The 15,172-nt window shown below is 46.4% G+C and overlaps 1 protein-coding gene across 11 annotated transcripts in view; it reads right to left on the bottom strand.

Moving 5' to 3' along the window:
* ep400 (E1A binding protein p400) overlaps positions 1-15,172 on the bottom strand; it is a 211,536-nt gene that overhangs the window by 101,708 nt on the left and 94,656 nt on the right. For 9 of the 11 annotated variants that reach the window (XM_072466267.1, XM_072466655.1, XM_072466501.1 and 6 more), the window contains 3 exons: positions 14,678-14,856; positions 7,507-7,797; positions 5,161-5,325 (listed from right to left, as the gene is read on the bottom strand). In XM_072466267.1, the coding sequence (XP_072322368.1) occupies positions 5,161-5,325; positions 7,507-7,797; positions 14,678-14,856 (635 nt within the window). The remainder of the gene's footprint in view (positions 1-5,160; positions 5,326-7,506; positions 7,798-14,677; positions 14,857-15,172) is intronic. The other 2 variants (XM_072466577.1, XM_072466865.1) reach the window with 2 other exon arrangements.

Here is a 15,172-nt window from a genome sequence, read left to right as displayed (position 1 = left end):
TAATTTGCTTTTACCCAATCCTGCAGTGCCCCCACTTGTCATTGCTTGCCATTCAAAAGCCTTCTGAAAGTCCATATTAACCACATCCACTGGCGCCCACTCATCAACTCTACTCATTACATCCTTGAAGAATTCCAGTAGATTTGTCAAACATGTTTTCCCTTTCATAAATCCATGCTGATTCTGTCTAATTCTACCACTGTTTTCCAAGTGCTCTGCTGTAAAATCTTTGATAAAGGGCTCGAGGATTTTCCCCACTACCAACGTCAGGCTGACTGGTCTATAATACCCCGTTTTCTCTTTACCTCCCTCTTTAAATAGTGGGGTTACATTAGCTATCCACCAATCTGTGGGAACTATTCCAGAGTCTACAGAATCTTGGAAGATGACCACCAATGTATCCACTATTTCTCAGGTCACTTCCTTAATTATCAGGCTCTGGAGATATATCGGACTTTAATCCCATCAATTTCCTCAAAACTATTTCTCTACTAATATTGATTTGATTCAGTTCCTCGATCTCACTAAACCCAGTGTCCTCCAACATTTCTGGTATGTTATTTGTGTGCCCCTTTGTGAAGACAGAACCAAAGTATGCATTAAGTTGCTCTGCCATTTCTTGGTTCCCCATTATAAATTCCTCTGTTTCTAATTGCAAGGAACCTGTTTTTGCCTTCACCAACCTTTTTCTCCTCGTACACCAATAGAAACATTTCATAGATTATCATAGAATTTACAGTGCAGAATTTACAGTCAGTTTTTATGTTCCCCGAAAGTTTACTCTCGTCCTCTATTTTCCCTTTTCTTAATCAATCCACTGTCCTTCTTTGTTAAATTCCAAACTGCTCCCAACCCTCAGCCCTGTTGTTTCTCTTGGCCAATTGTATGCCTCTTGCTTGAATCTAATACTGTCTCTAATTTCCCTTGTTAGCCACCATTGCCGTTGTACTTTTGCGCCAGACAGGAATAAACAATTGTTGCAGTTCACCCATGCGCTCTTTGAATGTTTGCCATTTCCAATTCACCGTCATCCCTTCAAGTAACAGTTCCCAATCCATCATAGCCAACTTGTGCCTCATACCACGGTAGAGCCATAGAGGTTTGACAGCATGGAAAGAGGCCCTTCAACCTACCGTGTCCGCACCGGCCAACAAGCACCGATTTACTTTAATCCCATTTTCCAGCCCTTGGCCGTAGCCCTGTATGCTGTGGCATTTCAAGTGCCTGTCTAAATACTTGGGGGTTACTAGTGTTGTGAGGGTTCCCGCCTCTCCCACCCTTTCAGGCAGTGAGTTCCAGATTCAGGCCACCTCTGGATGAGAAAGGTTTTCCTCATATGTCCTAAATATCGCCTGCCCACGACCTTAAATCTATGCCCGCTGGTTATTGACACACCTCTTGCTGGATGCATTTTATGAATTCCGTCCCCTTGAAGCCTTTCACAATTTGTCTATCCCAGGTAATATTGGGAAGCTGAAATTTCCTACCATTAGTACCCTATTATTCTAACATTTCTCAGAGTCTTGCCTACATATGTCCCCTTCTATCTCTCGCTGACTGTTTGGCGGCCATAGTATACTCCCAGTAATGTGATTGTCTCCTTTTTGTTTCTAACTTCTACCCTTATGTCCTCATTTGGGGAACCTTCTAAGATATCATTCCTCCTTACTGCAGTAATTGACTCCTTGATCAATATTCATAGAATTTAGTGTGCAGGAAGCCATTCAGCCCATCGAGTCTGCGCCAGCTCTTGGAAAGAGCACCCTACCCAATGTCAACACCTCCAACCTATCCCCATAACCCAGTAGCCCCACCCAACGCTAAGGACAATGTTTGGACACTAAGGGCAATTTATCATGGCCAATCCACCTAACCTGCACATCTTTGGACTGTGGGAGCAAACCGGAGCACCCGGGGGAAACCCACGCACACATGGGGAGGATGTGCAGACTCCGCAGACAGTGACCCAAGCCGGAACCGAACCTGGGACCCTAGAGCTGTGAAGCAATTGTGCTATCCACAATGCTACCGTGCTGCCCCTATATTGGGACACCGCCTCCTCTTTTACACTCCCCCCCCCTCCCCCCCCCCCTATCTCACCTGAAGATACTATACCCAGAATATAGAGCTGTCAGTCCTGCCCCTCCCTCAATCATGCCTCTGTGCTAACCAGAACATCATTCACCCATGTGTTAATCAATACCCTCAACTCATCTGCCTCACTCGCAAGGCTCCTTGCATTAAAATAAATGCCATCCAGCCTAGTCATACCTTTGTGCCTCAACTTGTTTATTATCGCTCTGTCAACCAGACTGACTTGGTTTTTCTTCTATATTTGGCTGTTCATCACCCCCTACTCTACCTCCACGCCATGTCCCATCCCACTGCCAAATTGGTCTAAACGCACCCCTCACTATTCGTGCTGTTGAATGAGCCTTTGTGGGTCTCTGCAGTGCATCTTATAGATGGTACACACTGCCGCCACTGTCAATCAGTGCTGAAGGGAGCAAATGTTTAAGGGGGTTAATGGGGTGCTAATCAAGTGTTGTTCTGGATGGTGCCGAGCTTCTTGACTGTGTTTGGAGCAGCGCTCATCTGGGCAAGTGCAGAGTATTCCATCACACCCCTGACTTGTAGATGGTGGACTGTCTTTGGGGCATCAGCCAGTGCATTACTCTCCACAAAATTCCCAGCCTTTGACCTGCTCCTGTACCCACGTTATTATATAATAATAACCTTTTATTGTCACAAATATGAAGTTACTGTGAAAAGCCCCTAGTCGCCACATTCTGGCGTCTGTTCGGGTAAGCTGGTACAGGAATTAAACTCGCGCTGCTGGCCTTGTTCTGCATCACTGAGCTAAACCAGCCTATATGGATGGTCCAGTTCAAAGTTTTGCTCACTAGTAACCCCCAAGAAGTTGATTGTAGGGATTCAGTGATGGTAATGCCATTGAATCTCAATGAGAGATAGTCAGATTATCACTTGTTGGAGATGGTCATTGCCTGGCAATTGTGTGACACAAATATAATTTGCCACTTATCAGTCCAAGCCCAAATGTTGTTCAGGTCTTGCTGCATTTGGACGTGGACTGCTTCGGTATCTAAGGCATGGCAAATGGTGTTTAACACTGAGCAACCAACAGCGAACATTCCCACTTCTGACCTTATGATGATGGGAAGGTTATTGATGAAGCAGCTGAAGATGGTAGGATCGAGGATACTCCCCTGAGGAACTCCTGCAACAATGTCCTGGGACTATGATTGACCTCTAACAACCACAACCATCTTCCTTTGTGAAAGGTATGATTCAAACCCAGATTCCCACTGACTCCAGTTTTGCTTGGGCTCCTTGATGCTACACTCAGTCAAATGTCGCCTTGATGTCAAGGGAAGTCTCTCTCACCTCACCTCATGAATTCAGCTCTTTTGTCCATGCCTGGACTGTGAATCAATTGTGCTATCCGCAATGTCATAAGGTCAGGTTTGAGTGGCCCTGTCAGAACCCAAATTGAGCGTCAGTGAGCAGATTATTGCTGAGCAAGTGTCTCAGACATTTATTGATATCATGTAGAGTGAATAGAATTGGCTAAAGGCCTCAGGAGGAGGTCGAGGTGCATCATCCACTCGCACTTCCAGCTGAAGATCAGTGTAAATGCGTCAGTCTTGTATTGAGCACTGATGTACTGGGTTCCTCCAGTGAGTTTGCTAATTTTCCACCACAATTTATGACAGGATGTGGCAAACTGCAGAGCTTCAATCTGCTCCTGCTCTTCAGTGAGGAATCAGCTAGCTCTATCACATGCTGCTTATCTTGTCTGTTGTAGCTTCACCAGATTGGCAACTCATTTTTAGTTATGCGCTGCTCCTGGCATACATAGAACATGGAATATACGGTGCAGAAGGAGGCCATTCGGCCCATCAAGTTTGCACCGACCCACTTAAGCCCTCACTTCCACCCTATCCCCACAACCCAATAACCCCTCCTAACCTTTTTGGACACTAAGGGCAATTTAGCATGGCCAATCCACCTAACCTGCACATCTTTGGACTGTTGGAGGAAACCGGAGCACCCCGAGGAAACCCACGCAGACACGAAGAGAACGTGCAGACTCCGCACAGACAGTGACCCAGCGGGGAATTGAACCTGGGACCCAGGGAATTGAACCTGGGACCCTGGCGCTGTGAAGCCACAGTGCTATCAACTTGTGCTACCATGCTACCCAGCCACATTCTTTATTGTATCAGGGTTGATCCCCTAGCTCGATGGTAATGATAGAGTGGGGATACGTCCAGCCATGAGATTACCAATTGTAGTTGAATACAATCCTGATGATGACCCACAGCACCTCTTGAATGCCCAGTTTTCAGTTGCTAGATCTGTCCAATCTGTTCCTCAACTTTCCAGGATTGGTGGGAGCGTAATGGCAATGTCACTGGACCTTGGTGATGGGCCGAAGGGCCTCTCCTGCACTGTGTGATTCTGTGTGATCCTGTGAAGGATTTTAAAATTGTATTATCAGCTGGATGGAGCTCAGTGGTTAGCACTGTTGCTTCACAGAGGCAGTGTCCCGGGTTCGATTCCTGGCTTGGGTCACTGTCTGTGCGGAGTCTGCACGTTCTCCCAGTGTCTGCGTGGGTTTCCTCCGGGTGCTCCGGTTTCCGCCCACAAGTCCCGAAAGACGCGCTGTTGGTTGAATTGGACATTCAGAATTCTCCCTCTGTGTACCCGAACAGGTGCTGGAATGTGGCGACTAGGGGATTTTCACAGTAACTTCATTGCAGCGTTAGTGTAAGCCTACTTGTGACAATAATATTGCAACTTTGAAAATAATCTCCAGGAGTTTTCACCTTGTATCAATATTGTTAACTGGATGATTTCCCCCTTGGCATCACTTATGATATGTCAGAAGGTGTGGTGGAACTACATCATCACCTAGTAACCACAGACTGCAATTAGTGTTGTCAGTACCTGTCTGCGTAGAGATTCCTATTGTGTAGACATTTTTAAATGTAAATGCTAAATACTGACAGCAAACGTTTGTCCAAAAATCACAGCAACAGGAAATTACAATGTGATGGAAAGACGCACGTGTACAGACAAGACAAATATTTTAAATGACAGGCCATATCCGTGGTCACTGCTTGCTGCTGGATGTACCTTGTAACTGGAGATGCTGGCCTGCAGTGAGCTGCCGTAACTGACTGCTAGACAAGGTAAACTTGTTGCCCTGGAAGTGCAGCGTCACGGGCTGACTATTCTGAGTGCCTCGTCCTTGTCCACCAGCAATGGAGGCAAGCTGGGCGATGCTAACGACTTCACCACCTGCAAGGCAAGGACAGCGTGCAATGCAATTACAAACAAGAAATCTGGACCATTGTCCTCTGGCAGTTAGTAAACCTGCACCCAAGCTCTACTCATGCAAGGTCATCTACAGTGCTCAAACAAGGTGTCAGAGAAGCTTATGCAGGAAAAGCAAAGTGAGATCGCATTTTAAAAAGGCCAGGTGCTTGATTATCTAGCTAGTCAGTGAATATCTAAGAGATCTCACTCGTCTATCCTGATCTTCAAATGGAATATTTTGGAAATGCTTGATGAAGGCAAGAATTTTCACAGCAATAATGGTTCATTCCCCAGTTGACACTTTGTCCATTTGTGTTCTTTTATATTCATTCACAAGATGTCGGCATTGCTGGCAAAGGCAGCACTAATTGCCCATCCCTAATTGCGCCAGAAAGTGGTAGTCACACGGAAGCCAGATCAGGTAAAGAGGGCAGATTTTCCTGTCTCGAGGATGTTCGCAATTTTTAAATAAAAATCCACTACCATTACCGAGGTCAACTTTTTATTCCAAATTTATTTGATTCATCAAATTTAGATCCTCCAGCTATTGCGGTGGGATTAGAATTTATTTTTCTGATCATTAGTCCACGATAGTTCAATGACAAAACCACTATACTACCACACTACCGAAATTGAGAAAACCCTTTGGATATTGTCTGGCCCAGCATAAGCTTTGCCAAGATGTTAAAAGGTAGAATCAGATTATGTGTAAGCAAAGCACTTATTCCTCGAACGAGGTTTTTCTCTATTCCTTTCCCCCCTCACCCCACCCAGTGTTGACTAATTTTGGATAAACCTCAATGCATTTTTTCCGCAGTTTAAAAATCCTTTTTGCCCATTTCATTGCTAATTGTTATTTGAGGCACTTGGTAGATTTCTATGAATTAAGTTGATGGGAGCTGACAAGAAATTCCAAAAGCAGCAGCCACATTGCAATGCTGTCGGAGGGTGGTATCAGACTTGTTATCAGCTGCATGTAATTGCTTAAATGACACCCTGTTATCAGTGTTATGAAAGTGAGGTGCATTTTTACACTGCCTTTCCAAGAGCATCTGCAAATAGGAAAAGCAAAAACGGGCCAGAGTCTCTGCTGAGGTTTATTAAACTCCTGCCATCTGTTATCAGTGCTTCCACCCCTTGAAACATGCAAGGGACAATTTACCTCTCGGACCCGTCTCACATACACCGTCAGTTAACTTTACTACATTCAGCTGGAAGACAGCAACAGTATCAAACCCCTAACATATATCAAACTTTGGCTGCTATTCATAAAGGCTGCAAATGCCGCAAGTAAAAATCCTGAATCTTGTGCACAATAACAAAGTAATACTTGGGCACAGTTGTTTGGGTGGATTTCTGAACTTGTATAAAGTTGCTTTTAACAAAGGTGTTTGGGAAATCTTTCCCAGCTTCACTTAAGTTGCAACAGGGAAAAGGAACTTGGCACTGCTGACAGTGAGGACCAGATACGAGACTGGCAATATTACTTCCCCCATTCCCAACTTGCTCTTAATAAAAGTATTTTGCAGTATAACCTCTTGACAACTGAGATGTAGATTCCAATTGTGGGTCTGAACGCACACACAGGATATGAGGCAACAACATTAACACAGGGCAATATTAGATGACTGATTAATATAAAAGTGAAGCACTGGCACATACACGTTTAAGCAATACTGCCATAGAATTTGATGCAACTCAAGTTAGGAAAACCAGCTGACTAATAATCATTCTACATCAACATCACCTAAATCTTTGAAGTGCCTAGTCATAATTCTTCAAGACCTGCAACTTTGAAAAAAATTAAGCAGCTTTTGTAAAGGCAGTGCATTATCTAGAGGATAAATATATCATCAGGTAAGTAAGTACTCAATATCGGAAAGACATGCTAGAAGGCAACATACATACAAAAGTGAAGCAAAGGACAGTGTTTGGTTCATTAGCCAGCATGGCCAGAGCTTGTCTAAAGAAATATCAGCAGGTGAATTAGTCCCTTACCAACAAAGAGATTTGCATAAACAGGGCAGCAAAAGAGAATTTGGAGAAAAAAAAAGGTTGGAAACTTGGCTGCTCGTGAGGGGACAGCCACCGCCAGCGAGAAATGAGTGAGTCATGCAACAGTAATAAGGGGGAGAATTAGGCAATATTTGCGAGGCCACTTACTAGGCAATCGTGCCTGGGCCTGTGAGGTCAGCACCAGCCTCTGATGCAGCACATTGGTTGTCGGGGTGGTGTGAGCGGAGGAGGCCTGTTGCTGGGCCTGACCTGAGTGCGAGGCCTGGGAAACGGCCTGTCCCTGCTGGGTGACCAGGCCGGCTGTGCTGCCCAGGGCTGGGCTGGCTGTGCTAGAGGCGATGGTGCTGGTCACCGCCTGCTGCTGTCCTGGTGCGCTGGCAGAAGTCTGAGCCATCTGAAACGGAGTCGCTGCTGCAAATGACAAGCGGTTGGTTTGTGCTGGCCAATAACGAGATACTTTCATCAAAATATATTCACATTTCACTCTTTGCAAACTCACCATACCTCCCCCAAAAAAACTTAGGATGACAGTGATTACAATTCAAGGCATACTCACCCGGTTACTGAAACTAACCAGCTATTTCTTCGAGTCGGCACAATATACGCAACTCATAAGTCCTCTGTTTCGTATCAAAGTTTTTTAAACTGTATACTCCACTCCAAATAGCATTTTGTTTCAGCTCCAGCTAAGGAGTAGCACTCTCGCCCGAGTCAGAAGGCTGTAGGTTCAAGACCCACTCCAGGCACTTGAGCACATAATCCAGACAGACACGCTCAGCGCAGTACTGAGGGAATGCTGCACTAACAGCGGTGTCACCTTTCAGACGGGAGGTTGACTGAGGCTGAGTCTGCCCTCTCAGGTAGATGCAAAAGATCCCATGACACTCTGCCGAAGAAGAGGAGAGTTCCCCCTGATGTCCCAGCCTATTTTTTAATCCCTCAGCCAACACCTAAAACTAATGATCCGCTCATTTATTTTTTATGCTTTTTGCGGGAGCTTGCTTTTCTCAAATTGGCCGCCTAGCTTTCCTCCAAGTGACTGACCGTGAAAATAAAAAACTTCACTGGTCGTGAAGCGCTTTTGAGTGTGCAGAGGTCATCATCCAGTGCAAGTCTTTCTTTCTTATTAATACATTAGAAAATAACTTTGGCCAACAACCAGAAACATGAATGAGCGCAAGAAGTTTCAGACAGCCCAGGAAGTGTCTTAAATACAGCCAGAGTTACAGTGACTGAACACTTTTGTCACTTCCGTAGGTTTTAATGCTCTTTGGAATGGTGGTAATTGATTACCACATCTCAAACGAGGAAAAGCAAAAATTTGTCACATATCGTAACCACATAATAAGAAAGATGAGAAAGTATGGCCGGGGAGGCTCAGCTTGCGCAATGCATTTATGTATTTCACAATAGCTTTGTGAATCAATCTCTGGATAAGCGGGGAGGATTGTGAATCTTTGGAATTCTATCACAAAAAAACTGTGGAAGCTCAGTCATCGAATGTATTCAAGGCAGAGGTCAATACATTTTTGGATACTAAGGGGATCAAGGGATCTGGGGATAAGTGTGGATAAGTGGAGTAGAGAAAGACATTTAAACAGAGCTTTAATAAATGGCAGAGCAGATTGGAAGGGCCAAGTAGTCTACACCGGCTCCTATTTCTTACATTCTTATGTCCTTAGAAGCTCATTCTTCTGCTTGAGAGATTAGTCCTTCGAGAACAAACAAAGCTGTGCAAACCAGAGGCAAGGCTGGTGACTGTAACCTGCACTCCCAATGGCAGCCCAGACGTTGGAGTTAATGTGTGACCCGACTGACTCCACTGCTAGGCATTTAGGACCCTTTCTTGTACAAGTAGCGAAATGGTTGTGTTGCTACAGCCCAGGGCTCATCATCTCTGGACAGACCCAATCCTGCAGATTTCAGTTAAACAGCCTTTCTTTCCCCCCCCACCAGCATAACCCAATTTCTTTTATACAAATTTTTTAAAATTTTTTTTTGTTTTTTAAAAGTGTTCAAAAGGAAACAAGGTTTTTTTAATGCCTCAACGGTATTCTTGAAAGGGGCCGGTTAGCCCAGTTGGCTGGATAGCGAGTATGTGGTTCAGAATAATGCCAATTGCGCCAGTTTGATTCCCATTAGAGCCGAGGTGGGCTTCGGACATGTCTCTTTGTCCTATTCCAGAAAGTGGAAGGCAATGGCAAAACACCAGTGACAAAAACTGCCTTGAATAGAGCTCTCAGGACAAAGCACCAGCAGGCAACGTGCCTAGGACCTGCCTTTGGGCAAAGTACCGATGAATGAATGAATGAATATTTCTTCAAGGTACTCAAAGACAGCAGCAACGCCAAACAAAGGCTGCAGGATCGGCTAAATCAATGACCTTTAACATCAAACTAGTAATTGCAAAAACTAGGTTTGCATTTCGAGAGGTTAAGTAATTTAATCTAGATTTTCAAGATATTAAGATGAACAAAGAGGAGAGATTGTAATAAACTATATTGACAAGTTGGGGTGTCGAGTAAAAACAAAGCCAGGCCGTTCAGAAATGAAAGTAGGAAACATTTCTTCATTTGAAAGGTGGTAGACGTTTGGGCTCTCTTCCAGAAATGACAACTGGCGTTGGATCGATGACCAATTTTAAGACCAATAAGATTTTTGTTAACCAAGATATTAAGGGATATGGGACAAAGCAACAACATGAAGTTGGGTTTCAGACCAGCCACAGTCTCTTTACAAGATGGCCGAATAAGCTCGAGGGATTAAATGGTCAGCTCTTGCTTTCATGTTCAGGACGATGCAGGGACCATTAGGATTACTATCAGATGAGCAAGTGCTGCAATCTGAAATTCAGCACATGCTCCCCACTCTCTCGTACAAGAAAATTTAAAAACCTCTCTGCAAATTCCACCAGAACAAATACTTACCCTGCCCTTGCTGAAACGTAAATATTGGTGGTTTAAAATTGTTTCTTTCCTAAGAACTGTACCTATGAATTTAACATGTTACCAATAGCTGAGGAAACAAGGAAAACATTTGCTTCAGATGATTTTTCGGTTAGTGTTCAAGCTCTGCTTAAGCCAAAACCCATGCTGTTAATATTGTGGACAGCATGATGCAATATTCATGTTCTACATACAATTTAAAGTTTCCCCCCACTACAGTTGATAAACTCTTAAGCTCATGTAAAAACATTCGGAACAACCAATTACGGGCAGGCACGGCCACCCTCCAATTTAAAAACACCATTGAAATGAAATGAAAATCGCTTATTGTCACAAGCGGGCTTCAAATGAAGTTACTGTGAAAAGCCCCTAGTCGGCACATTCCGGCGTCTGTTCGGGGAGGCTGGTACGGGAATTGAACCGTGCTGCTGGCCTGCCTTGGTCTGCTTTAAAAGCCAGGGGTGGGATTCTCCACCCCCACGCCGAAGTGGCCGCGCCGTCGTGAACGCCGTCGAGGTTCACGACGGCACGGAACGGCCCCGGTCCCGACCGATTCAGGCCCTGACAATGGGCCAGTATCGGGGCCACGTCATCTACCCGCGCCAGGCCTTGTCGGCCGCGTAAAAGCGGTGCCGCATAAAGGACGTGATCCGCGCATGCGTGGTTGCCGTCCTGTCCAAATCCGCCCCGCAAGAAGATGGGGGACGGATCTTGCGGGGCCGCGGAAGGAAGGAGGTCCTCCTTCAGAGAGGACGGCCCGACGATCGGTGGGCACCGATCGCGGGCCACCCCACATTCAAGGTGAAGCCCGGTGCAGGATCCCCCCTAGCCCCCCCACAGGCCGCCCCCCCAGCGTTCACGCACCGCCCACGACTGCAGCGACCAGGTGTGGACGGCGCCGGGGGAAACCCGCCGTTTTGGCCTGGCCGCTCGGCCCATCCGGGCCTCAGAATTGCAGGGGTGCCCGAGAATCGCCATTTTGGGTATCTCCGGCGATTCTCCGGCCTGCGAAACTCGACCGGCCCGTTCCCGCCGCTTCGGAGAATCGCGGGAGGGCGTCGGACCGACGTCCCCGGAAATTTCGGCGGCCCAGGCGATTCTCCCAACCGGCGTGGGAGTGGAGAATCGTGCCCCAGCTCTTTAGCCCTGTGCTAAACCAGCCCCTTCGGTGTTTCGAGACCAGCTACTTCTTCCAACTTCATTTGGAGGGGATTAGGAATGCTGCTCAATTGGAGGATCAATCCCAACAGATTTTCCTGATTCTCGTTGACTCCAGTCTTGCTAGGGCTCTTCGATGTTGTTCACAGTCAAATGCTGCCTTGATGTCAAGGGCAGTCACTCTCAACTCACGAGTTCAGCTCTTTAGTCCATGTTTGAACCAAGGCTGTAATGAGGTCAGGAACTGGCAGCATGGTAGCACGGTGGTTAGCACAGTTGTTTCACAGCTCCAGGGTCGCAGGTTAGATTCCCGGCTTGGGTCACTGTCTGTGCGGAGTCTGCACGTTCTCCCAGTGTCTGCGTGGGATCCTCCGGGTGCTCCGGTTTCCTCCCACAGTCCAAAGATGTGCAGGTTAGGTGGAATAGCCCTGATAAATTGCCCTTAGTGTCCAAAAAGGTTAGGTGGGGTTACTGGGTTATGGGGATAGGGTGGAGGTGTGGGCTTGGGTAGGGTGGTCTTTCCGGTGCTGACTCGATGGGCTGAATGGCCTCCTTCTGCACTGTAAATTCGATGTCTATATATCTATGTCGATGACCCTAGCAGAACCCAACTGAGCATCCGTGAGCAGGTTATTGCCAAGGGCTGTTGCTTTTTCTTTTTTTTTCATAAAATAAATTTAAGAGTACCCAATTCTTTTCCTTCCAATTAAGGGGCAATTTAGGGTGGCCAATTCACCTACCCTGTACATCTTTTGGGGTTTTGGGGGGTGAGACCCACGCAGACACAGGGAGAATGTGCAAACTCCACACGGACGATGACCCGGGGTCAAACCTGGATACTCAACGCCGTGAGGGAGCAGTGCTAACCACTGTGCCGCCGTGCTGCCTCTAAGTGCTGCTTGCTAACACTGTCGGCGACCCCTTCCATCACTTTACTGATTATATAATAATAATCGCTTATTGTCACAAGTAGGCTTCAAATGAAGTTACTGTGAAAAGCCCCTAGTCGCTACATTCCGGCGCCTTTTCGGGGAGGCTGGAACGGGAATTGAACCCGCGCTGCTGGTCTTGTTCTGCTTTACAAGCCAGCTGTCTTAGCCCACTGTGCTAAACCAGCCCCAAATAATTGTGAATAGACTGATTGAGCAGTAATTGGCTGGTTCGATTTGTCCTGCTTTTTGTGAATAAAACATACCCGGGCAGTTTTCCACATTGCTGGGTAGATGCCAGTGTTGTAGCTGTACTGGAACAGCTTGGCTAGGGGTGCAGCAAGTTCTGGAGCACAAGTCTTCAGTACCATTGCCAGAGTATTGTCAGGGGCCATAGCCTTTGCAGTATCCACTGCCTTCAGCCATTTCATGATATGATGTGGAATGAATCAAATTGGCTGAAGACTGACATCTGTGATGCTGGGGACCTCCGGAGGAGACCGAGATGGATCATCCCCTCGGCACCTCAGGCTGATAATTGATGAAAAAGCTTCAGCCTAGTCTTTTGCACTAGTGTGCTGGACTCCCCCATCATTGAAGATGGGGTACTTGCGGAGTTTCCTCCTCCAGTTAAGTTTTTTAAATTGTCCACCACCATTCAAAGCTGGATGTGGCAGGACTTCGTAGCTTTGATCTGATGCGTTGGTTAGCTCTGTCACTTGCTGCCCATGTTGTTTGGCATGCAAGTAGTCCTGTGTTGTAACTTCACCAGGTTGACCTCTCATTTTTAGATATGCTTGGTGCTGCTCCTGGCATGCCCTCCCCGACACACTTCATTGAACCAGGGTGGATCCCCCGACTTGATCCCCCGGCAGAGTGGGGGAAATGCCCAGACCTTAAGTTACAGATTGTGGTCGAGTACAATTCCCAGTTCTCGAGTTGCTAGATCTGTTCAAACCTTCGCCCATTTAACATGGTAGTGCCACACAACACGGTAAGAGGGTATCCTCAATGTGAAGACAGGACTTCATCGCCACAAGGACTGTAAGATGGTTGCTCCACTGAAACCATCTTGAACAGATGCATCTGCAGCAGGAAGGTTGGTGAGGCTAAGGTCAAATAGGGCTTTCCCTCTGCGCTTCCTACACCACCTGCTACAGACCCAGTGTAGCAGTTAAGTCCTGTAGGAACTGAGCCAGCTCGGTCAACAGTGATGGACTCTTAGTGATGGGCATTGAAGTCCCGCACTCAAGAGTGCATTCTGTACCCACCCATCCTCAGTGCTTATTCCAAGTGACATTCAACCTGGAGGAGGATTCTAGAATTAGTAACTAAATTTAAATCCCTGCATTTCCCCAGAGCATTAGCCAGAGGGTCTAGGTTTCTAGTCCAGTGACATTATTACTATGTCCCTGTCTCCCCAGCAAAAATGAATGCAGCCACTAGGTGATGACAGGATTGGTATGCCCCACAGTTGAATAGTCTGACAATAGCGTCTGGTCTTTCATGTTAAGACTGACTGGCTATGGCGACACAATCGGTGAAACGGCATGTCAGTCACCACTATCAGGAACTAGCCAATAACTTTTTTGTGTTTCTAAATTTTAAAAAACTTAAGACACTTAAGTGCTACATTGCAATTGTGAAGATTTTACAGGGCAATAAACATCCTAAAGTACTAACAGATTTCAGAGAAGACCAGATTTACCAGGGGAGAATACAGCATTAAATCATCCTTAAATTATACACACTTGAGTGGCAGCACGGGAGCACAGTGGTTAGCACTGCTGCTTCGCGGCACCGAGGTCCCAGGTTCGATCCCGGCTCTGGGTCACTGCCCGTGTGGAGTTTGCACATTCTCACAGTGTTTGGGTGGGTTTCGCCCCCACAACCCAAAGATGTGCCGGGTCGGTGGATTGGCCACGCTAAATTGCCCCTTAACTGGAAACAATGAACTGGATACTCTAAATTTAAAAAATAAATTATACACACTTGGTTGAGTCCTTACAAGTAGACAGGTGTCACCCTGATAAATACAATCTGATTAAAAATTGTTGATCAACAGATGTTAATCAGACTAGACACTTTAGACTAATGCAGCCTTCAGCCTGGTAAATTTCAGTATACTCTCATCTTTAGTCAAAATTACTGCCCCAAGATTTCAAGTACAAATTAGGGGGAAGATGTTGTGTTGACAACGGAACAGTAGCTGGGCACGAAACTCCAGTGCTGACCCATAAACCTCGTTGCACTACTTCATTTAAATGGAAAGGAGTTGTTACTTACCCTGGGCAGAAGTCATAACCTGAGAAGCGGGCACTGCCACAGCTGAAGACTTGCCACGTACTTGGCCTTGATGGGTTGCAGCGGCTGACGTTGTGCTGGGTGCACGCTGAGGCTGAGTACCAACGACCACAACCGTCCGATCATCTGGCTTTTGTCCATACTGCACAGGCTGGAACAACCTTGGCATTTATTTGAAGAGCAAAAATCATAAACATTAGGATCATGCTTATTTTGGGAATTGAGTGCATTAACTCTGGTTGGGGGCAAAACAGGCCAATATATTGCAAGCATCATACGAACCGTAGAACTCCTACAGGGCGGAAGGAGTCCATTTGGCCCATCGAGTCTGCAGTGATCCTCTGAACGAGCACCCTCCCTGGTCCCACTTCCCTTCCCTAACCCCGTCACCCTAACCTGTACATCGCTGACCAAGAGGCAATTTTAGCGTGGCCAATCCACCTAACCTGCACATCTGTGGACTGTGGGAGGAAAGCG

Source organism: Scyliorhinus torazame, chromosome 1, assembly GCF_047496885.1.
Source record: "Scyliorhinus torazame isolate Kashiwa2021f chromosome 1, sScyTor2.1, whole genome shotgun sequence".
NCBI lineage: Eukaryota > Metazoa > Chordata > Chondrichthyes > Carcharhiniformes > Scyliorhinidae > Scyliorhinus > Scyliorhinus torazame.
Note: the sequence above shows the minus strand (reverse complement) of the source record. Positions and strands in the feature narration are given on the sequence as shown.